This window comes from Belonocnema kinseyi, chromosome 7 (assembly GCF_010883055.1).
Source record: "Belonocnema kinseyi isolate 2016_QV_RU_SX_M_011 chromosome 7, B_treatae_v1, whole genome shotgun sequence".
Classification (NCBI taxonomy): Eukaryota; Metazoa; Arthropoda; class Insecta; order Hymenoptera; family Cynipidae; genus Belonocnema; species Belonocnema kinseyi.
The window spans coordinates 31,312,045-31,335,384 of record NC_046663.1 but is presented as its reverse complement, the minus strand read 5'-3'; the positions used below and the strand labels follow the sequence as shown (position 1 = coordinate 31,335,384).

Here is a 23,340-nt window from a genome sequence, read left to right as displayed (position 1 = left end):
GTGTTTCAGAATTCATCTTTTAAAAATGCAAGACTTTTCAAACTACAAAGATTAAGTTTCAAACTAAAAAGATTAACCATCAAGTCAAACAAGTAGGATTTTCAATCTTATACTAATAATTATAATAATTAATTTAATTAATAATAATAATTCAACAAAAAATGAGAAATTGTTTAAAAATGTAATTATTTTCTTGCAAATTTTTTCTGTTTTGTTTAAAAGGATAGAAAATTCATCTTTCTTGGTTGAAAATAAAATTTTTGGTTAAAAAATCAATTATTTGTTCAAATATTCTACGATTTTATTGAAAATTTAATTATTTTGTTGAAAGTTTAACTACTTTGTTAAAAATTAATCTTTTTTTTATCGAAAATTTGTGTTTTCGGATTGAGATTTCATCTTTTTCGGTTAAAAATGAAGTCCTTTGTTGAAAATTCCATTGTTTTATAAAAAATCGTGTTTTTGAATTTAAAAATTCAAACTATTTGCGTTGATGGTTAATATTTTTAGTTTGAAAATTCCATTATTGGGTTTGAAAATTCATTTTTGTATGTTGAAAATTCACTTTTCTAGATTGAAAATTTAAGTTTTTGGTTAAAACTGATTTATTTAGTTGGAAATTCAACTATCCGTTTTGAAATTTCAACTATTTGTTTTAAAAATCAAACTGTCTTCTAAAATATTTCCCCTTTCGGCTTGGTAAATTTTCAAATAGTGTTATTGTACTCTTAGTGTAAATATTCAACTATTTTGTATAAAATTTATCGTTTTTGGTTGAATCTTTAGGTTAAAATTTAATTATTTTGCTGAAAGTTCTTTTTTTTTTTTTTTGGTTAAAACTTAATATTTTTTTCACTGAAAACTCAGCTATGTGAATTATTGAAAACTCACCTTTTTGTTTGAATTCAACGTTTTTTACTTTAAATTAAAAAATCTTTTGGGTTAAATATGAACCATAATATTTTTTGTTAAGAATCAATTTTTTGTAATTTACCTAGTCTGTTGAAATTTTATATATTCTGTTGAAAATTAACCCTTTTTTGGACGAAAATTCAATTATTTTCTTCAAACAAATTTTTTTTTAAATTGAATATTCATCTCTACTCGAAAATTAATATATTTTGTTAAAAATGCGTCTTTGTTGATAGAAAATTAATCTGCTTTAGTTGAGGATTCTACTATTTTCTGGAGAATTCGTCCTTTTTGTTTGAATTTAACTGTTTTAGATACAAAATAAAAATTGATTTTGGTAAAAATTAAGCCGACATCAAATTTTTTGTGAAAAATTGATGTATTTTCGTAAAAGTTGAAATACTTGGTTTAAAATTCATTTTTTTGACTGAATATTCATCTCCTTGTTTTGGAAATTTAATTATTTTCTTGAAAACTCGTTTTTTGGTTGAAAACTCCTCCATTTGATGGAAATTTTATATTTTTTAATCTTTTCGGTTTAAAATTCAACTATTATATTGAAAGTTATATTTTAAATTAAAATATTTTTTATTTGAAATAACAATTATTATATTCTACATACAATTTAACTGTTTCTTCAAAACCTCATGTTTTCTGTTTAAAAAATCGACTTATTTGGTAGAAAAATAATTTTCTTGTTTGAAGAATAAACGTCTATTTTGAAAATTTAACTTTTTGATTGAAAATGGATGTATTTCAGTAAAATATAAATCATTTTAGTGTATGAAATTTTTTTTCCAGAATTTCTAAACATATTTTAAAATAAATAAAATCTTCTCTACAATTTTAAGAAAATCCTGCATATTTTTTTCTAAATCCTTAAAATCTTCAAGGTTCTTTTTTGACAATTCTTGAAATCTCTTCAAATGTTTTTAAATATTTTCTTAAAATAATTTGTCAAAATTAAAAATTATTTTCAATTTTCCTAGGAATATTGAGAAATTTTTTTATTCTTTTGGAGCCTTTCACAATTCTTAAAAAGCTTCTAAATTTTTTGTTTGAAATCTGAAAAAAATCTACATTTTGTTTTAAATTAGGTTGTGGGTATTAATTTTGGATCTTTTTAAAACTTCTAAATATCACGTAAAATTACTCTAATTATTTCTACAAATAATAAGTTTTCAATTGTTATTTATAAATCCAAATTTGAAGGAAATTTTTTTAAATTTGCAGAATTTTCTAGAAGTTGTAGGACAAATTTAATTAATTTTAAAAGTTATGTAGAAGTTCTGAAAAAATTTCAAAAATTATTTTAAATTTGAAAAAATTTAAAACAACATCGAGATTTCTTAAGATTTTGAAATAAAAGTTTAAAGCTTTTCAAAGATGCTTAAACTATTTAAAATAAATATAATTTATTTAAGAATGTTAAAAAATTTGAATTTTGTAGTTTAAATTTAATTTGAAATTTTTAATTAAGAAAAGGATAATTTTTTATTTTTAGCAATATTTGATTGTTAATTTAAGACGGGTAAATTGAAACCAAATATTTCAAAGTAAACAATTTGAAACACAATTGCTTGATTGATAAATTTCGAAAAGCTTTAAAAAAATGTAAAGTTACAATTAACTTTCAAACATATTTTAAAATGAATAGAATTTTTCCTAAAATTTTTATAAAATCCTGCAAATTAAAAAAAAATCCTTAAAATATTCCAGGGCCTTTCTTCGAGAATTTTCGAAATCTCGTAAAATATTTTCAAATATTCTGTTGAAATAGTTTTTCAAAATAAAAAATCATTTTCAATTTTTAGTAGGAATATTAAGAAAATGTTTTTATTCTTTTGGAGCCTTTCATAATTCTTAAAAAGCTTCTAATGTTTTTATTCAAATTGTTTGAAATCATTTCAAGTTCTAAATTAATTTTCAATATTTTTAAAACTTAAGTGTTCAATTGTTATTTATAAATAAAAATTTTAAGGAAATTTGTTTAAATTCGCGGGATTTTTTAAAAGTCGTAGGACAAATTCTATTAATTTTAAAAGTTATTTAGATGTTCTGTTTCAAATTTCAAAAATAATTTGAAATTTAAAACAGAAATTTCTAGATTTCTCAAGATTAAAAAAAAAAATGTAAAACTTTTCAAGGATGCTTTCTAATATTTCTAGTCTAAAATAACTTAATAATTTAATTTTAAAAATTTCAAGTTTATTGATTGATTCTTTAATTTAGAGCATTGAAAATGTTAATGTAAATTTAAATATAACATTTTTGAATCGAAAAACTTTTAAACTTCAATTTTCGAAGTTTAAAATTCAAGAGTTCTACTTTGAATGCTTTAATTTGTTCTTTATTTTTTATTACTTTGAATGGAAAAATGTTTAGACTCAATTTCAATTTTTTAAATTTTATTGACCGGGAAGAGTGTTCGCGAACCGGGAAAAAACGGGAAATGACCGGGAATTTTTTTCTTCTATTAAAACGGTCACCCTCGTTTGGTTGAAAATTACTTTCTCAATTTTAGATTTAATCATTCCATTTTTCATTTTAAAAAGTGTTATTTTTTCATTCAAAATTGAACTATTTCGTTGAATTTTTTTTTTATAGTTGGAAATTCATTTATTATATTGAGAATTCAAAAATTATAATGAAAAATCATCTTTTTATTTAAAAATTCATCTATTTCAGTTAAATATTCATAATTTTTGTTGAGAATTCTTCACTTCATTTATATTTTTGGTGAAAAATTAATTTTGAGTATAAGAAGATGAAATAGTTTCTGTGTTAGTATTCAAATTCATGGACCTTAGATACAAATTCGAGAAATTATTAATTACGTTTTTAGTATTATTTAATAACAAAATTAATCGATAATGCTAATAACTTTAGGAATAGCTTGTAATAAAATGTTGCAATGCTTTCTAAAATCGAAATTAAACATTTTAATTGAATCCCTAGAAACTAAAAAAGCACATTATTTAAAAATGAACTCGCAACAATTTATTTATATTCCAACTCGATTGTTTTATAAAATGCAAAATATTAGAATGGTTCCGTACATATAAAAAAATCATACATTGAAAAAACCTGGAATTGCCAGGGAATTTTTGCAGGATTTTCATATTGAATCCAATGTGGGATGTATTATAATTTAATTTAGAAGAATTTATTGGGAATGGTGGTAGACCATTTCGCCACCTGGTGCTGAAAACTGGAACTAGAAAGAGTAGGTACAACTTTAAAGATGTATTTTAATTTTTGCATAAAAGTGTTTTTATGATTGTTTTCTGAAGTATAAAACAATGATTGAATACTAAAAACAAATCTTCATAAAAAATAAATAGTTTTATATTGAATTTGCATATTATACAGTGAAAAAAACACATTTTGATAAACATTTTGGTAGAAAATTAATCTTTTTTGTTGAAATTCAATTATTTTGTAGAAAATTCATAGTTTCAATTAAAAAATTTAAAAATTTGGTAAAAAATGTATTTTAATTAATTAATGTATTTTAAAATGTATTTTAAATTCAAATTTTTTCTAAAATATCAACTATTTAATTTATCGTTGAAAATTCATATTTTTAGGTAAAAAATTTCAAAATTTAACTTTTCTGTTCAAAAATAATATCCCCGGGTTGAAAATTCCACAGTTTTAAAGAAAAATCGTATTTTTGGCTAGTAAATTCATCAATTTGTTACAGAATAGAAACAATTTGTGAAAAAATGAACTGTTTTTTTTTTAATCTGTTTTTTTGGCCTGAAAATGCAACAATTTGATATAAAATTCAACTAGTTCGTACAAAATTAAAACTTTTTTTGTAAGACATTTGCTTTTTCAAAATGCATTTTCACTGGAAATGCAACTACTCTATTTTGTGTTTCAAATTTATCTTCTTTTTTTATTTAAAAATTCAGAAACGAAAAAAATATAAAATATTTAGCTTAAAATTTATGTACTTTGTTTAAAAAAATTTTGCTTTTCTATTAAATAATTTTTTCGCTTCAAAAGTAATTTTTTAACTGATAAATTATATATTTTTTTGAATATTAAATTGATTGGTTTGTAAATTTTCTTTTTTTTTTGTTTGTTGAAAATTCCACAGTTTTAAAGAAAATTCGTCTTTTTGTCTAGCAAATTCAACAATGTGGTGCAGAATGAAAAAATTTGGAACAAATTTGAACTGTTTTTTTTAATTCGTTTTTTTGGCTTAAAAATGCTAGAATTTGATGTAAAATTGAACTAATTCGTACAAAATTAAAACTTTTTTTATAAAACATTTGCTTTTTCAAAATGAATTTTCATCGGAAATGAAACTACTCTATTTTGTGTTTAAAATTTATCTTCTTTTTTGCTTTAAAAATTCAAAAATTTAGTTAAAAATTTAGAAACGAAAAAAATATAAAATATTTAGCTTAAAATTTATGTATTATATTAAAAATTCTTTTTTTTTGTAAAAAATCTTTTTTTTTTATTAAATAATTTTTTTCCCTTCAAAACTAATTTTTTAACTAAAAAATTAACTATTTTGTTGAATATTAAATTGATTGGTTTGTAAATTTTTTTTTCGAAAATTCAACAGTTTTAAAGAAAAATCATCTTTTTGGCTAACAAATTCAACAATTTGGTACAGAATTAAAAAATTTGATAAAAACTTGAACTTTTTTTTAATTAGTTTTTTTGGCTTGAAAATGCAACAATTTTATATAAAATTCAACTATTTCGTAAGAAATAAAAACTTTTAATTTATAAAACATTTGTTTTTTTCAAAATGAATTTTCACCGGAAATACAACTACTTTATTTTGTGTTTAAAATTGATCTGTTTTGATTTAAGAATTCAACGATTTAGTTAAAAATTTAGAAACGAAAAAAATATAAAATATTTAGCTGAAAATTAATGTATTTTGTTGAAAATTCTTCTTTTTTGATAAAAAATCTATTAAAAAAAAATAAGTTAAAGAAAGCTCGTCTTTTTGGCTAGCAAATTTAACAATTTGCTATAGATTTCAACAATTTGGTGGAAAATTGAACTGGTTTTTAGAAAACTCGTTTTTTTTCGCTTGAAAATGCAATAATTTGCTAGGAAACTCAACTACTTGATAAAAAATAAAAACGACTTTCTCATTAAAAATAAATAGTTATAGATTAAATTTCCATCTTACACAGTGAAAAAAAAAACACATTTTTATAAAATAGGTTAAAAAACAATTATTTCAGTATTTTATGCAAGTTTCAACGCATTGTAAGCTTAAATTAACTTTAATCAATGTATGTAGCGACCAATTTCAATGTTAAATTATTTATGTAATATTAAATATTTCATGTATAAATTAATAAAAATGTACATTGGGTTCATTTTTGCTTCAAAACAAGTCCATTTAACTTTATAATCTTTTGAAAGTCACAATAAACAGTACAATAATTGTTTGTTTTTTTTAGAAATATATTTCTGACAAATAGTGTGTTTTTCACCGTATAATATTTAAACTCCGTAAAAAAAATCTTTAAAACACTTTTATGCACAATTTAAGATGCATCTTTAAAATCGTACCTATTCTTTCTAGTTCGGATTTTTGTCACCAGGTGGCGCATCGCTGTTTAACCATTCCCAATACCCCTATTGTGAAATCTGAGAACGCTTGACGGTTTCAATCTGATTTTGGAATCGGTTTTCGAATTTTCCTGAATTAATGAGGTTTTTTTTATCTGATAGGCTCGAAAAGTAGCTCCTCAAGACACAGTTTTGCTCTACAACATCGCCTTGGTCCTGCAAAGACTGGCAACTTCAATTTTGAAGGACGAAAAGTCAACTCTGACAACTGTCTTGCAGGCAGTTCACGAACTTGGACTTTCGAACAAATATTTCCAGTATTTGGGTTCCCATGGAGACAGAATGGAACAATTGGCAGAAACTGAATCGAAAAGGTGTCAGGATTTACTTTCCCAAGCTCAATATCACGTCGCGAGAGCTCGAAGATTGGACGAAGAGGAAAAACTGCTCAGAAAGAAACAGGAGGAGGAAAGGTGAGGGATTGAGAAATCAATTTTTGGAATTTATCTATTATCCAGGGCTCGAATCGTGCGTTTTTTTTCTCAACTTTTTTCGACTTTTTGGACCTTTTTTCTCAATTTGAATTAGTTTACTCAGTCTCAATTTTAATCACAATGAAACTTTGAAATTTGAAATTCAAAACTATAAAAAGTTGTATCATTTGCATTGAGAACATTCAAAATTTAATGATTTTATTTTTGGAAAATATAAAATGAATAGAGTTTAAAATTGGACAATTTCTAATTTCGTGAAACCATATTTAAAGGTTTAACTTTTCAAATATCAGGTCTTGAGAGTTGTCGATTTTTAAGTCGAAAACGGTTCAAATCTTCTCGTTCCCATTTTTTTCCCGTTTTTAAAAATAATTTTTCTTTTTCCCTCTGTTTTCAAATAACTTCTTTTCCTCGTTTTTTCGCTTAAATTCGAATTGAATTAATAATAATTATTAATAAATTTGGTTTGAAAGGCCAACTATTTCGTTGCAAATGTAACTGTTTGTTTAAAACTGAACTTTTTTAATTTCACTGCTTTGTTTAAATTTTATATTTTTTGGTTGAAAGCGATCTATTTTTTGAAAATGCAATTGTTTTTTGTTGACGTCTAATCTCTTTTTGTTGAAAATTCCACTATTTGTTTGAAATTTTTTATTTTTTTGTTAGAAAATTAATTTTCTTGTTTCAATATCTCAACTATTACATTTTTTGTTGAAAATTCATATTTTTATCAAGAAAAATCACCTGTTTGGTTGAAATTTCAACTTTTCAGGCTGATAATTCAATTGTTTTTTTAAAAATTAATCTTTATGGCTTGAAAATTCAATTATTTCGTTGAAAATGCAACTGTTTTTGATTGAGGTTTAGTCTCTTTTAGTTGAAAATTAAAATATTTGTTTTGAAAGATCAACTGTTTGTTTGAGACTTCATGTAATTTATAAAAAATGCTTGTTTTTTGGTAGAAAATTTATCTTTGTCGAAAATTCGTCTTTTTGAATTTAAAATTCATGTCTTTTGGGAAAAATTTCATATTTTTTGGTTGAAATATAAACTATTACATTTTTGGTTGAAAATTCTTATTTTTAGGATGATAGTTGATCAATTTATTTAAAAATTCAACTTTTCAGGTTGATAATTCAACTGTTCTGTAAAAAATTAATCTTTTTGGCTGGAAAATTCAATTATTTCGTTGAAAATACAACTTTTTGTGTTTGAGCTTTCATCTTGTTTAGTTGGAAATTCAACTATTTGTTTAAAAATTCATGTACTTTATTGAAAGTTGTTATTTTTTGGTAGAAAATTAATATTTTTAATTTAAAATGTATGTCTTTTAGTAAAATTTTTTTATTTTTTTGGTTGAAATATTAATTATTACATTTTTGTGGAAAATTCATGTTCGTAGCATGAAAATTGATCTATTTGGCTAAAAATTCAAGTATTTTGTTCAAAATTTAATCATTTTCTTGAAAATTCAATCATTTTGTTAAAAATTTAACTTTTCGAGCTGATAATTCAACTGTTTTCTGAAAAATTAATTTGTTTGTTAAATAAAATTCTTTTTATTATGTAAATAAGAAATTTAGTTATCAGATTTATTATTAAAGTATAATCGAAAAATTTAATTAATCCGCGTTTTCTGTTGCTCAAGATTCAATTGTAAATTTGTCTTATTGCTTGAAAATTATTTTTTTTTTGTTAACTAATTGGTCGAAAATTTACAATTCTTTTTTGAAAATGATTTTTTTGAAAAATCAACTTTTCAGGTTTATAATTCAACTGTCTTAAAAACAGTCTTTTTGGGTTGAAAATACAACTATTTTGTTAAAGTTTTTTTGTTTGGAAATTAATTTTTTCAACTAAAAATTTAACTATTCCATTTTCGATTGAAAATAGATTATTTTTAGTTCCCAATTTAACTATTTGAACATTTTTCTTTTTTAATTGCAAATTCGCCTTTTTTAGTAGATCTTAACAATTGATTTTTTTGTGGAAAAATAATTTTTTAAACTGAAAATTGAACTATTTCATTTTTGGTTAAAAACTGATCTTTTTTAGTTCAAAATTCAACTATTTGGTTGAAAATTGATCTTTTTTTAGTTGAAAATTAAACTTTTTGTTTGGGAATTAATGTGGTTTGTTAAAAAATCGTCTGTTTTTTGGTAGCAAATTAAGTTTCTGGGTGAAAATTCAAGTATTTGGTTAGTAATTCATCTGTTTTGTTGAAAATGCAATTTTTTTCTTGAAAAGTAAAGAATTTGAAGGGGTTTAAATGCAAGTTATTATAGTACCAACAATAATTTTACATTAATATGCACTTGTAAATAAATAATTATTTTCTTTACGACATAAATTTGGTCAGTTTTGTAAATAAATTTATTTTTCGACCGGAAATTTTTGCAAATTTTTTAGAAAAAAATTCTGTCAACTTTGATTTCAGCCTTTTTCCAAATAATTAGTTCAACTGTTTTTTTGTGTGTTTTTTTTTCATTTATGATATCAATTAGTTTATAACGCGCAATTCGAAAATCTTTTATTTAAAAATGTTATATTTCAGATTTTATTTTTTGAGTGTACATTTTAATTTAAAAATTTTTTAAAAGCAGTTTCAAAGACTTAAACAATTAAAAATTAGGAGCTTCTTTAAATCGAAGATTTTGGACAAAAACATTTTTGGTTGATCAACGGCGAATATAAATTAATTTATATTTATTAATTGATAAAAATTTTCTTAATTTAAATGAATAATTATACTAAAATTAATAATTATAAATAATTTATTTATTAATTAATTAATATTTTCAATTTTAAAATAACTTTATAATAATATATTCATAATTAAAAGCTTCTATTAAATTTCGAATATTATTTCAGTCTAAAAAATTTCATCTTTAAACCATTCAGTTTGAAATATTTTAATTAAAAGAAATACCATTACCTAATATTTTAACTTATCTGACTGTTCGTTTAAAATCAATAATTATCAATCAAATTTTCAAAACTAAAAAAACTAAACTTCGAGCGTTACAATTTTAATTGTTTTATTTTTTAAAAATTAAATTTTAAAGTCAAATTGTGGAAGTTTGAGGTATAAATAACAATTGAACACCTATTATTCTCAGAAAAAAAATAAAAATTAATATAAAATTTCAAATAATTTTAACAAAGTGTCTACGTGTACCGACAAAATCCGAATATTCATACCAAAATTTCGGTGCAAATAATCCTGGGTCTGATTTAAAACAAAATACAGATTTATGCAGATTTGGAATGAAAAATTTGGAAGCTTTTTAAGAATTGTGAAAGGCTTTAGAAGAATAAAAAACATTTCCTTCAAGATTCTTGTAGGAAATTTAAACATTATTTTTTATTCTGAAAAACTAATTTTAAGACAAAATTTAAAAAGATTGACTAAATTATGAAATATGGAATGTGCAAGATTTTAAGGAAATTTATTTAATCAGGCAGGATTTTTTTTTAATTTTAGGAAAAATGCATTTTTAAAATGCAACATTTTAGAAGATGTTTAGAAGTTCTGAAAATTTTCAAAATAATTTAAAATTAAAAAGAAATGTAAAGCAACGTGTAGGTTTTTTAAGACTTTGAAATAAAATTTTGAAACATTTAAGGATTTTTCAACTATTTCAAATAAAAGTAATTTAACTTTCAATTTAAAAAGTGTTTCGTTTATAAAAAAAATAAATTCGTTTAATTTTGAAATTTTTAAAAATCATTGATTGATTTTTCAGTATAGAGCATTGAAAATGATAACTTTAATTTACATTTTTGAAACTAAATCTGAATCTTTTAATTCTCTACAAATACTTGCAAATTATTAAGAATGTGAAGAAGAAATTTTTAAATTGAAAAACTTTTAAACTTTAATTTTAAAAGTTTAAAATTCAAGAGTTTAACTTTGAGTGCTTTAATTTGTAGCTCAATTTTGATTATTTCTAATCGAAAAATTTTATCTTTAAAATTTCTTAATTTCATTGACCGTGAAAAATGTTTGCGAATCGGGAATTTTGGTCTTTTATTGAAACGGCTACCCTGAATTTTGAAACAACAGAAAAATTAATTTAATAGAAACGTTTTCAATAATATATCAGTTTAATACATATTTAAAAAAAAAATGTATTACACTATTTTGACATAAATTTGGCATATTGTCCATTTAATTTTGACAGACAAGCTTTCAAGCTTCGTCAGACGGAAGAGCAGCGGAAACTGGAGGAGATGCGTCGACAGAAAGAGGAAGCGATGCTCCAGAAGCGTCAAGAGTTTGTCGAAAAGACGAAAAATGCAATGTTCTTTAATGATATGCCGCAAGAAAAGAAAGGGAAAGGAAAGAAAGGCAGAAGCGAGCAGTATGTCAGCGATAGTGGCGGTTCCGGGGGAGATGAAAGACGAGAAGAGGCTCCTCGGGAGAAGAAACGTAAGAGGAAATCGAGCGCTGAAAGAAAACCGAGAGGGAAAGGAAAGCGGAGAAGAGCTGCCGGAAGTGGAGACAGTGCTGCAGGTAATTTTATTTGTAAATTTATTTTCCATTTTTCAGGGTGGCGACTTGACCGAGAAAAAAACCGGAACATGACTGGGCATTTAATTTAACCCTTAAAGGGCACACTTCCGTAAAATTACATAAAGAGCATACTGGGTGTTTGATACCCAAGGGTAATCAAACGTGTGCTGAGCCGACGGTATGGGATAGTTTTTTTACAAGAAAATTATTTAATGTTGTTTAATCTATCTAGTTTAAGGAGAAAAGGTTTTCATAACAGTTTTTGAAGTTTAAAGTAGTTAAACAAAATTAAAAAATGACTTCTTTCACTCTAAAATTATGTGAAAATGACATAGAAAAATAGGTTTTCATGGAATTTGTTAATCTGGCGCCATATGTTCCATTTTCTTGAATTTGGTACGTTTTGTTTAAGCGAAAATAAGACGCTGGGTGTTCTTCACCCAGTGTGCCCTTTAAAGGTTCAAAGCCGGCAATATACTTCCGATCGTGGGGTTTGTATTAAGTTTGATGAAATATTTTTTCGATGAAAACTATTCTTTCTGAAAATTTCTCTATTTTATTTAAAAGTTCATCTTATTTAGAAAATTTACTTTTGGTTTAAAATTCGTATTTTTCGGTTGAAAAGTCAACTGAAATCTTTTTTGATTAAAATTCACCTTTTTTTGTTGCAGATTTGTCTTTTGATTTAAAAGTTCACCTGTTTTAGTAGAATTTTCATTTTTCTTTGACGAAAATGCAACTGTTTGGTTGAAAATTTAACAATCTTGTTTAAAAGTGTTCCATTTTGGTTACAAATTCTACTATTTAACAGAAAATTAACTTATTATTTACAAGTCTGATTTTGGGGTTGGAAAACGAACTGGAATTTTCTTTTGATAAAAATATAACCATTTTTTAGGTTTTTTTAAAAGTAATTCGTCTGTTTTAGAACAAATTCCATCTTTCTTAAATAAAAATGCAACTGTTTGTTGAAAATTCAATTCTTTTTTTAAAGTTTCGTGGATAAAACTGCAACTATTTTGTTAAAAATTCAACTATTTTCTAGAAAAATTACTTTTGATTTAAAATTCGTATTTTTCTGTTGAAAAGTCCACTGAAATCTTTTTTGATGAAAATTCAACTCTTTTTTTGTGTGCAAATTTCTCTTTTAATTTAAAAATTCACCTGTTTGAGTAGAATTTTTATTTTTCTTGAACAAAAATTTAAATGTTTGGTAGAAAATTTAACAATCTAGTTAAACAGTTATTCATTTTGTTTAAAAATTCGACTATTTAACAGAAAATTAACTTTTAGTTTACAATTCTTATTTTTGTGTTAGAAAATGAACTTGTATCTTCTTTCGATGAAAATTTTACCATTTTTGTTTTTAATTTAATTTTTTTTAATTTGTCTGTTTTAGAAAAAATTCCATCTTTCTTAAATAAAAATGCAACCTTCGTTGAAAATTCAATTCTTTTTTTAAAGTTTGACTTTTTGATTTAGAAGTTCATCTTATTTAGTAGAAATATTGCATCTCGCTTGTATAAAAATGCAACTTTTTTGTTGAAAATTCAACTATTTCCTAGACTGGGGTTTGAAATTCGTATTTTTTGTTGATAACTCAACTGAAATCTTTTTTGATGAAAATTTATCTTTTTTTGTTGCAAATTTATCAATTGATTTAAAAATTTGCCTGTTTTAGTAAAATTTTCGTTTTTTTTCTGTACAAAAATGCAACTGTTGGGTTGAAAATTTAATAATCTTGTTAAAAAGTTATTCATTCTGTTTAAAAATTCGACTATTTAGAAGAAACTTAACTTTTTGTTTATAATTCTTATTTTGGTGTTGGAAAACTGGAATCTTCTTTCGATGAAAACTTAACCATTTATTTTTTTTTTAATTTGTCTGTTTTAGAACAAATTCCATCTTTCTTAAATAAAAATTCAACTGTTTGTTGAAAATTCAATTATTTTTTTAAAGTTTCTTGGATAAAACTGCAACTATTTTGTTAAAAATTCAAGTATTTCCTAAAAAATTTACTTTTGATTTAAAATTCGTATTTTTGTGTTGAAAAGTCAACTGAAACCTTTGTTCATGAAAATTCAACTTTTTTTTGGTGTACATTTGTCCTTTGATTTAAAAATTCACTTGTTTTTGTAGAATGTTAATTTTTTTTACAAAAATTCAACTGTTTGGTTGAAAATGTAATAAGCTTTTGAAAAAGTGATTCATTTTGGTTAAAAATTCGACTATTTAAATAAAAAATTAACTTATTGTTTACAATTCTTATTTTGATGTTGGAAAGTGAAATGTAAACTTCTTCGGATGAAAATTTAACCATATTTTTTTAGTTTTTTTTTAATTCGTCCGTTTTATAAATTTTATTATAGTTCTTAAATAAAGATGCAACTGTTCGTTGAAAATTAATTTTTTTTTAAAGTTTGTATTTTTTATTTTAAAATTAACCTGCTTTAGCAAAAATTACATATTTTTGGATAAAAATTCAATTTTATGGTTGAAATCTATACTAATTTTTAAAGAAATTATACTTTTTGGTTAAAAATTCCGCTGTTTGTTGAAAATTTAACTATTTCATAGAGAATTTACTTTGTGTTAAAAATTTATATTTTGGTGTTGAAAAATAAACTCAAAACTTTTCTGGGTGAAAGTTCCACTATTTTTTTGCTATTTTTTTTTTTTATTAAAAATTCATCTGTCTTAAGAGAAATTTCATCTTTCTTGGGTACAAATTCAAGTATTTGGTAGAGAATTTAATAATTTTGTTCAAAAGTCATCCTTTTTGGTTCAAAAATCGTCTTTTTGGATTACAAATTCTTTTTTTTTCGTAGAAACTTAGTTTTTGTTAAAAAATTGATATTTTAATCTTAAAATGTCAATTGAAATCTTTTTTAACAGAACATTCAACTATTTTTTTAAATTTATGTTTTTAATTTAAAAAATCACCTGTTTTAGTAGAATTTTTTTTCTTGACAACAATTTGACTGTTTGGTTGAAAATTCGAATATTTAACAGAAAATTAACTTATTGTTTACAATTCTTATTTTGACGTTGGAAAGTGAACTGGATTTTTCTTTCAATTAAAATTTAACCATTTGTTCCGGTTTTTTGTTTTTTGATGAGTCCGTTTTATAAGAAATTCCATATTTCTTGAATAAAAATGCAACTGTTCGTTAAAAAATCAATTCTTTTTTGAAAGTTTGTCTTTTTCATTTTTAATTTCATCTGCCTTAGCAGAAATGAAATCTTTCTTGGATAAAAATGCAACTGTTTTATTAAAAATTCAACTATTTTTTAGAAAATTTACTTTTGGTTTAAAATTCGAATTTTTCCGTTGAAAACTCAAATGAAATATTTTTTGATGAAAATTCAACTTTTTTGGTTGCAAATTTGTCTTTTGGCTTAAAAAATTACCTATTTTAACAATCTTGTTAGAAAGTCATACTTTTTGGTTAAAAATTGATGATTTTTAAAAAAAATTATTCAAATATTTTATTCAGAACTCCTCTTTTTTATTCAATTAAACTGGTAGAAATTTTTGGTTGAAAATGTGAATATTACAGTTTTATTTGAAAAATAATTATTTTTTTTTTTAAATTCAACTAATTGGTAGAAAATTGAGTTTTCGTTGAAAATTCATAGGCTGGAAAATTCAACTGTTTTGTGGAAAATTCATCTATTTTGTTTAAAGTTATTTTTTTTTTTTGAAAATTAATTTCTCTAATGGGTTGGGGGGGGGGGGTAAATATCCCAAAATTGGAAACGTAGATTTTGGATGACTTCTTGAGCCAATAATTTTCTTTCTTGTTTTATCTATAGCATTTTTTTCTTATTTTCTTTTGACATTTGAAATTTTATTCAGGCTCGGAAAGCGATAGACCAAGGGCCAAGAAAGGAAGGAAGGCTGGCAGTTCTAAAAAATCCAAGAAGGTCATTGTGGAAACTCCTAAGAAAGGAAGAATTATATCCAAAGAGACCATTTCTACGAGCGAATCAGAAAGCGACTCTGATCGGCGTAAAATCTCTAGAGGGTGAGTTATTTAGATTTCTTTTATTCTCCTAATTCTGAGTTTGAACACACAATTTGTGAAAAAATCGTAATTATCACTTGGAATAGGAAATTTTCAAAAATGATTGCAATTCAGACAGAGGATTTCAGTAAAGAATTATTATTATTTTGAGTTTGAGACAGAGAATTTTAATAATTAAATATAATTTTAAATTCGAAACAGGGAATTTCGATGAAGAATTACAACTAAAAAAATTATAATTCTGAGATATGTCTGGGAATTTCCGTCATGAATTATATATTTTTATATTCATTTTAGAACGGAAATTTTTGTTAAGAATTTTGGAAAAAAATGTTAATTTTGATTTAGAAAAAAGAAATTTAAAAATATGCGCTGTTCCAAGTCAGAATTCGTTATAATTTAAAACTTTTTCTTTACAAATTTTGGAAAAAGGGAGTTACTATATTTTTCAGTTATAATCTAGAATTCTGGTAATAAATATAATTTAAACTTGGAAAAGAGTATTGTGGAAAAAAATTTAATTGTGACTGCATAGAGAATTTTCGAAGGGAATTATAATTCTGTGTTAGGACAGGGAATAAATAAATTGAATATTAAAAAAAATTACTGTAAATTTGACTTTGGAAGAGTGAATTTCGTCAAGAATTATAATTTAGTCTTTGGAACAACAGGATATGTTGGTAAATAATTTTAATTCTGATTTATAAAAAGGGAATTTCGAACAAAAAATCCCTTTTCCGATTCAGAATTTCTCAGATTTTAAAGGCTCGTTCCAAATCAGAATTTCTTTGAATTTAAAAAAAAAAATTTTGCAAATAAAAATTTGCCAGAATTTAAAACTTCACTCTTTGAATTTTTAGAAAAAGGTAATTACTATATTTCTGAATTATGATAGAAAAGTATGTAAATAAATGTAATTCGGGTATTTTTTTACAACAATTTCAACTGTTTTTTAAAATAATTAGTTAAATTTTTATCTTTTTCAATTAAATCATTCAGTTTAGAATACGTAATTCGAAAATCCTCATTTTAAACATTTTCCTTTTTAGATTTTTAAATTTGGAGTGTTCATAATTCAAGGCTTTTATTAAATTTCAAATTTTATTTCAGTCTAAACTATTCCATTTTTAAACCATTCAATTAAAATTTTTTTCAATTCAGAAAAAGAAGATTTACTTAATATTTACAAATATCTGACTTTTTATTTGAAATCAGCAATTGCAAATAAAATATATTAAAAACTACTTTAAGCGTTACAATTTCTATTCTTCTATTTAAAAAATTTAATTTTTAAGTAAAATTGTTAAATTTTTATGTATAAATAACAAAATAACACCTGTTATTCTTTAAAAAAAAGTTGTAGTCAGTTGCAGATTTCGGATAAGAACATTAGAAGCTTTTTAAGAATTTTAAAAGGCTTCAGAAAAATATTTTTAAATATTTATAAAGATTTAAAAAATTATTAAAAATTAAGGTGGAAAATTTTAGGGCATTTTTTTTATTTGGCTGGATTTAAAAAAAAAAATTCGGATAAATTCTAATAATTTTAAAAGATGTTTATAAGTTCTGAAAAAATGTGAAATAACATGTACATTTTTCAAAATTTTGAGTTAAAATTTTCAAGCATTTTCAGAGTGCGTCATATTTTAAAAGCTCGTGCCAAAAGAAAATTTTTTTAAATACAAATTTATTATAATAATAATATAATAATAATTTAATACAGCAAATGCAGATTTTCCAGAATTTGAAAATTTAAAAGTTTGGTAAATAAATATATTTTAAGCACAGAGAATTTTCGTGAAGGAATTTTCATTTTCAAACAAGAAATTTCCGTAGAAATTATAATTTTGGAACAGAGGATTTTGGTAAAGAATTATAATTTCGATTTTCAGGCTAGGAATTTCTGTAAAAAATTATTATTTTCCTTGAAACAGAGAATTTTTAACGTTGAACGGGAACTTCAGAAAATATTGAAAAAGGCCTGCACACTAGATTTCGAACATTTTCAGATTTTAAAACTTTCAAAAGATTTCAAAGACGTTAAATTAATTCAAAAGGTTTCAAATAATTAAGAATTTTTTATTTATGGTTCTTATTCCTTTAAAAAAATTTGTCCAATAAAAAATGAAATATTTTTGAATAATAATACAAATTTTTTTCACATTTTTGTTGCGAATTAATCTTTTTTTTTAATTAAAATTCATCTACTTGATTAAAAGCTTAACTCTTTTGTTAAAAATTAATTTTTTTGGTCGATTTATAATTTTAGTTGAATATTCACCTCTAGTTAAAAATGTAACTGCTTTATTGATAATCAATTTTTTCAACTAAAAGTTTGACTATTCCAGTAAAAAGTGTAATTATTCTGTTGAAAATCCGTCATCTCTCTTGGTTAATAATTAGATTTTTGGCAGAAAATTTAAATTTCATTTATTGGTTGAAAATCGGTTTGTAAGTTGATATTTTTCATTTCAAAATTAAACAATTTGGTTGGATTTTTTTTTAAATTAAATATTTAAATATTCTGTTGATACTCTGCGTATTAGGTTACAAAATTCTTCTATTCCATTAAAAATTCAATGATTCCTCTTAAACGTTTACTATTTTACTTGAAAACACATATTTGAGGTTGGAAATAAAATTACTTGATTTAAACTTAAACTCTTTTGTTAAAAATTAATTTTATTGTTGGAATATTCATAATTTTATTTAAAAATTCATTCCTTTGGTTAAATATGAGTTCTTTTATTGAAATTTAACTATTTTGTTGAAAATTTGTGTCTTTTTTTGTGGAAAATTATTTTTTTTGTATGGATAATATACCTATTATTCCAGTTAAATATTCCATAATTTAAAGTGAACATTTATCTGATTGGTTGCACATACATTTTTTGACTAAAAATTTAATTATTTAATTTTTGGTTAGTATAAAATTCGTTTTTTCCAGTATAAATTAATTTTGTTGGTTAAAATTCATCTTTTTGGTCAAAATTTCAAATATTATAGTTGAAGATTCATCAATTTAGTTAAAAATTCAACTTTTTGGTCAATATTTCAATTATTATAGTTGAAAATTCATCAGTTTAGTTAAAAATTCATCTTTCTGGTTTAAAATTTGACAATTCCAGTTAAAGATTTACAATTTTAGTTGAAAATTCATCACCTTGTTATAAAAATGTAATTATTTTGTTGAAAGTTAGTTTTTTCGTTGGTTAAAGTTCTTTTTGTGGAAACTAATTTTTTGAACTAAAAATTTAACTTATTTCAATTGCATACTCCATAGTTTTAGTTGAAAATCCGTATTTTTGGTTGAAAATTAATGTTTTCAACTATAAGTCACTTAGTCTAAAAAATTTTTTGTGGAAAATGAATACTATTATTTTTTTTTTAATGGAGAATGTACCTATTATTCCAGTGCAAATATTCCATAATTTAAAGTGAAAATTTATCTAATTGGCTGCACATATATTTTTTGACTAAAAATTGAATTATTTAATTTTTGGTTGAAAAATGGTCTGTTAGTATAAAATTCGTCTTTTCTAGTATAAATTAATTTTCTTTGTTAAAAATTCATCTTTTTGGTCAAAATTTTAATTATTATAATTGAAGATTCATCAATTTAGTTAAAAATTCATATTTCTGGTTTAAAATTTCACAATTCCAGTTAAAAATTTACAATTTTAGTTGAAAATTCATCACCTTGTTATGAAAATCTAACTATTTTTTTTTTAAAGTTAGTTTTTTTTGTTGTTTAATGTTCTTTTTGTAGAAAGTAATTTTTTCAATTGAATTTTTAAATCATTTTTCAATTTAATACTCCATAGTTTTAGTTGAAAATCCATCTGTTTGGTTGAAAATTGAACAATTATCATGAAAATCCGTATTTTTGGTTGAAAATGAATGTTTTCAACTAAAAGTTTAACTATTCCATTTTTTGTTCGAAAATTGATATTTTTCCGTGGAATATTTAAGTATTTTTTTCAAAATTCATCAATTTTGCAATTTTTTACTCTGTTGTGTTAAAAGATGTTTAGAATGGACTTGATGAAATAAAATAAATGTCTTTGTTTGGCGGTAAATATGAATATGGTGCTTTTAGTTGACCGGGAAAATTGAAAAACTGAAACGGGAAACCCCGGATCTTTAAAAATCCTTTAAAATAATAAAAACTTTCGAACTCTTAAATTGACCAGGAGAAAAATCGGTAAAATTTAAGGAGAATTATTAAAATTAATCCCCGTTTTTTCTGATTTTTAGGGACGACAGTGATTTTCAAAGATTTCAAAAGGGTATATTATACCAAATTAAATTTAAAGAAAGATTTCACAAAGATTTCAAGACATTTCACAAAGTTTTAAAAGATTTAACCAAAATTTAAAAAAATTTCACAAAGATTTTAAATATTTTAATGACTTCAATTTAATACAAAATATTTTAGAAACAAATCACAAATATTTCAAAGAATTCATAAGGATTTCAAAGAAATTTATGAATTTTAAAGATTTAAAAATGGGTATATTACACCAGAGTTCAAAGATTTTAAACAATTTCAAAAGTTTTCATTAAACTTAAGATTTTAAAAGATTTCAATAATTTCAAACGAACACAAAGCATTTCACAAACCAAAATTAAAGAAAGATCACAAAGATTTCAAGATATTTCACAAAGATTTTACCAAAATTTTCATAAATTTTTCACAAAGATTGCAAATATTTTAACGATTTTAAATGAATACAAAGGTTTTAGAAAGATTTCACAAATCTTTCAAAAAATTCATAAGAATTCAAAATTTTCAAAGATTTTAAAAAGAGTATATTACATCAGATTTCGAAGATTTCAAACAATTTTAAAAGGTTTCAATAAATTTGAGATTTCAAAAGCTTTGAATAATTTCAAACGAATACAAAACATTCCACAAACGAAGATTAAAGAAAGATTTCACAAAAATTTTCAAATATTTCATAAAGATGTAAAGACATTTCATAAAGTTTTCAAAGATTTTATCAAAATCCTAAACAATTGCACAAAGATTTGAAATATTTTAATGATTTTAAATGAATACAACAGATTTTAGAAAGATTTCACAAATTTTTCAAAGAATTCATAAGGATTTCAAAATATTTCCAGACTTTGAAAGATTTTTAAAAGGGTATATCATACCAAATTCCAAAGATTTCAAACGATTTCAAAAGGTTTCAGTAAATTTGAGATTTCAAAAGATTTCAATGATTTCAGATGAATGAAAAACATTTCACAAACGAAGATTAAAAAAAAATTTCAAAGAATTAATAAAGATTTCAAGATATTTCACAAATTTTTAACGATTTAACTTAAATTTTTAACAATTTCACAAAGATTTCAAATATTTGAATAATTTTTAATGAATACAAAAGATTTTAGTAAGATTTCAAAAATATTTTAAAGAATTCATAAGGATTTCAACGATTTTAAGAATTTCAATAATTTAAAAATGGGTATATTACACCAGATTTCAAAGATTTTAAACAATTTCAAAAGCTTTCAATGAATTTGAAATTTTAAAAGATTTCAATGATTTCAAACGAATACGAAAGATTTTACAAAGCAAAATTAAAGAAAGCTTTCCCAAAATTTTAAAACATTTAAAAAAGATTTTAATTATTTTAAATTAATACAACAGATTTCAGAAATATTTCACAAGTATTTCATAGAATTCATCATGATTTCAAAGCTTTTAAGAATTTCTATGATTTTAAAAGGGTATATTGTACCAAATTAAGATTAAAGAAAGATTTCATAAAGATTTCAAGACATTTCACAAAGTTTTAGAAGATTTTACCAAGATTTAAAAAAATTTCACAAATATTCGCAAGGATTTCAAAGATTTTAAGAATTTCAAAATGGTTATGTTACACTAGATTTCAAAGATTCTAAACAATTTAAAAAGTTTTCAATAAATTTAAGATTTTAAAAGATTTCAATGATTTCAAACGAATACAAAACATTTCACAAACCAAGATTAAAGAAAGATATCACAAAGATTTTCAAGACATTTCACAAAGATTTCACCAACATTTTCACAAAGATTTCGAATATTTTAATGATTTTAAATGAATACAAAAGATTTTAGAAAGATTTCACAAATGTTTCAAAGAGTTTCAATAAATTTGAGATTTCAAAAGCTTTCAAAAATTTCAAATGAATACAAAACATTTCACAAACGAAGATTAAAGAAAGATTTCACAAAAAGTCCAATATTTCATAAATATTGGATCTTTAAAAATCCTTTAAAATAATTAAAGCTTTCGAACTCTTAAATTGACCAGGAGAAAAATCGGTAAAATTTAAGGAGAATTATTAAAATTAATCCTCGTTTTTTTTTATTTTTAGGGACGACAGTGAAAAGGAAGGACCAAGTGGAAAACGAAAGATTCTATCCGACTCGGAAGGATCGCGCTCACGTTCGAGATCGCGATCAGGATCAGCCAAAAGTAAATCGCGTTCAAGATCGAGATCGGGATCGGGTTCGAGAAAGAGTCGGTCACGTTCCAGATCCAAGTCTGGGTCGAGAAAGAGTTCCAGATCAAGATCAAGATCGTCTTCCAGGTCACGGTCACGTTCAAACAGTGGCTCCAGAAAATCGAGATCGCGCTCTAGATCAGGATCTCGAAACAGTGGATCTCGTTCAAGGTCTGGATCCCGAAAAAGCAAATCCGGATCGCGTTCTCGATCGGGATCAGGATCTCGTTCCAGGTCCGGATCAAGACACAGTAAATCCAGATCGAGATCCAAATCGAAAAGTGGCTCGCGTTCAAGATCTGGATCGAGAAAGAGTGGTTCCCGATCGAGATCGAGATCGGGATCGAGAAAAAGCGGTTCTCGTTCGAGGTCAGGATCGAGGAAAAGCGGATCTCGTTCCCGATCGGGATCACGAAAATCCAGATCGCGCTCAAAGTCTGGATCTCGAAAATCCGGATCTCGTTCGCGATCGGGATCAAGAAAAAGTGGATCTCGTTCAAGATCTCGATCGAGATCCGGCTCCGCGAAAAGTGGATCTCGTTCGAGATCTGGATCGCCCTAATAGTAATCTACTTGTAAAAACGTTGTGTATAATATTACAGCGATTGTCGTTGGTAATAGGAATTGAGATCAAAGTGAAATGGGAAACAATAGTGAGTTTTACATTCTAATTGTAAAATTCAGTGTAACTCAAAATGGAAAAATTCTGTTTCGAATTGGAAATGACATTGCTAAAGTTTAATTTTGAGTTTCAAGTTTCATTTTACTTGACGTTAGTTGTCTCGACGCCTTCGATTCACAGATTTCGAAGCTGTATCTTTTAGCAAAGATGTTGATGAGCTTTCCGATAAAGAATGCAATATGTTGACCACGTGTTCAATGATAACAATCTGGAATTAAATTTACTTGTAAAAAAGTTGACGAATTATAATAAAAGATCGGATGGTGTTTTTAGAAAGAAATTATTTTGCAATTCGTGTTCTTTTGTAATTTTTTCAGGGTGTTCAGCGACCTTGAAAACCTGGAATTCAACTGGAATTTTTTTTTTAGTCTTGAAAACTTGGAAATGTCGTTGAATTTCTCACGAGAAGCTTGAATTTGAATTTTGATTTTTATACAGTTTTCGAGGGGTTTAGTAATAGGTTTTTGAGGATACACCAGATTTCAAAAGGTTATAAAATAATTCTAAAGATTTCAAAATATTTAAAAATATTTAAAAGCTTTTTTAATATCTTTTCTTAAAATTGTGCTTCGATATGCAGTTACTGGGAAATTCGGAAACGTACTTAAAGATAAGTAATTCATAGAAATTCATTATAATTTCACGATAAAAGAA

The 23,340-nt window shown here is 23.9% G+C and overlaps 1 protein-coding gene across 1 annotated transcript in view; it reads left to right on the top strand.

The window, feature by feature from the left end:
* LOC117175941 (RNA polymerase-associated protein CTR9 homolog) overlaps nt 1-22,691 on the top strand; it is a 61,848-nt gene extending 39,157 nt beyond the window's left edge. The window contains exons 11-14 of the mRNA XM_033365803.1: nt 6,631-6,941; nt 11,147-11,478; nt 15,338-15,506; nt 21,876-22,691. Coding sequence (XP_033221694.1) covers nt 6,631-6,941; nt 11,147-11,478; nt 15,338-15,506; nt 21,876-22,566 — 1,503 coding nt within the window. The 3' untranslated portion in view covers nt 22,567-22,691. The remainder of the gene's footprint in view (nt 1-6,630; nt 6,942-11,146; nt 11,479-15,337; nt 15,507-21,875) is intronic.
* The last annotated feature ends 649 nt before the right edge of the window (nt 22,692-23,340 follow it).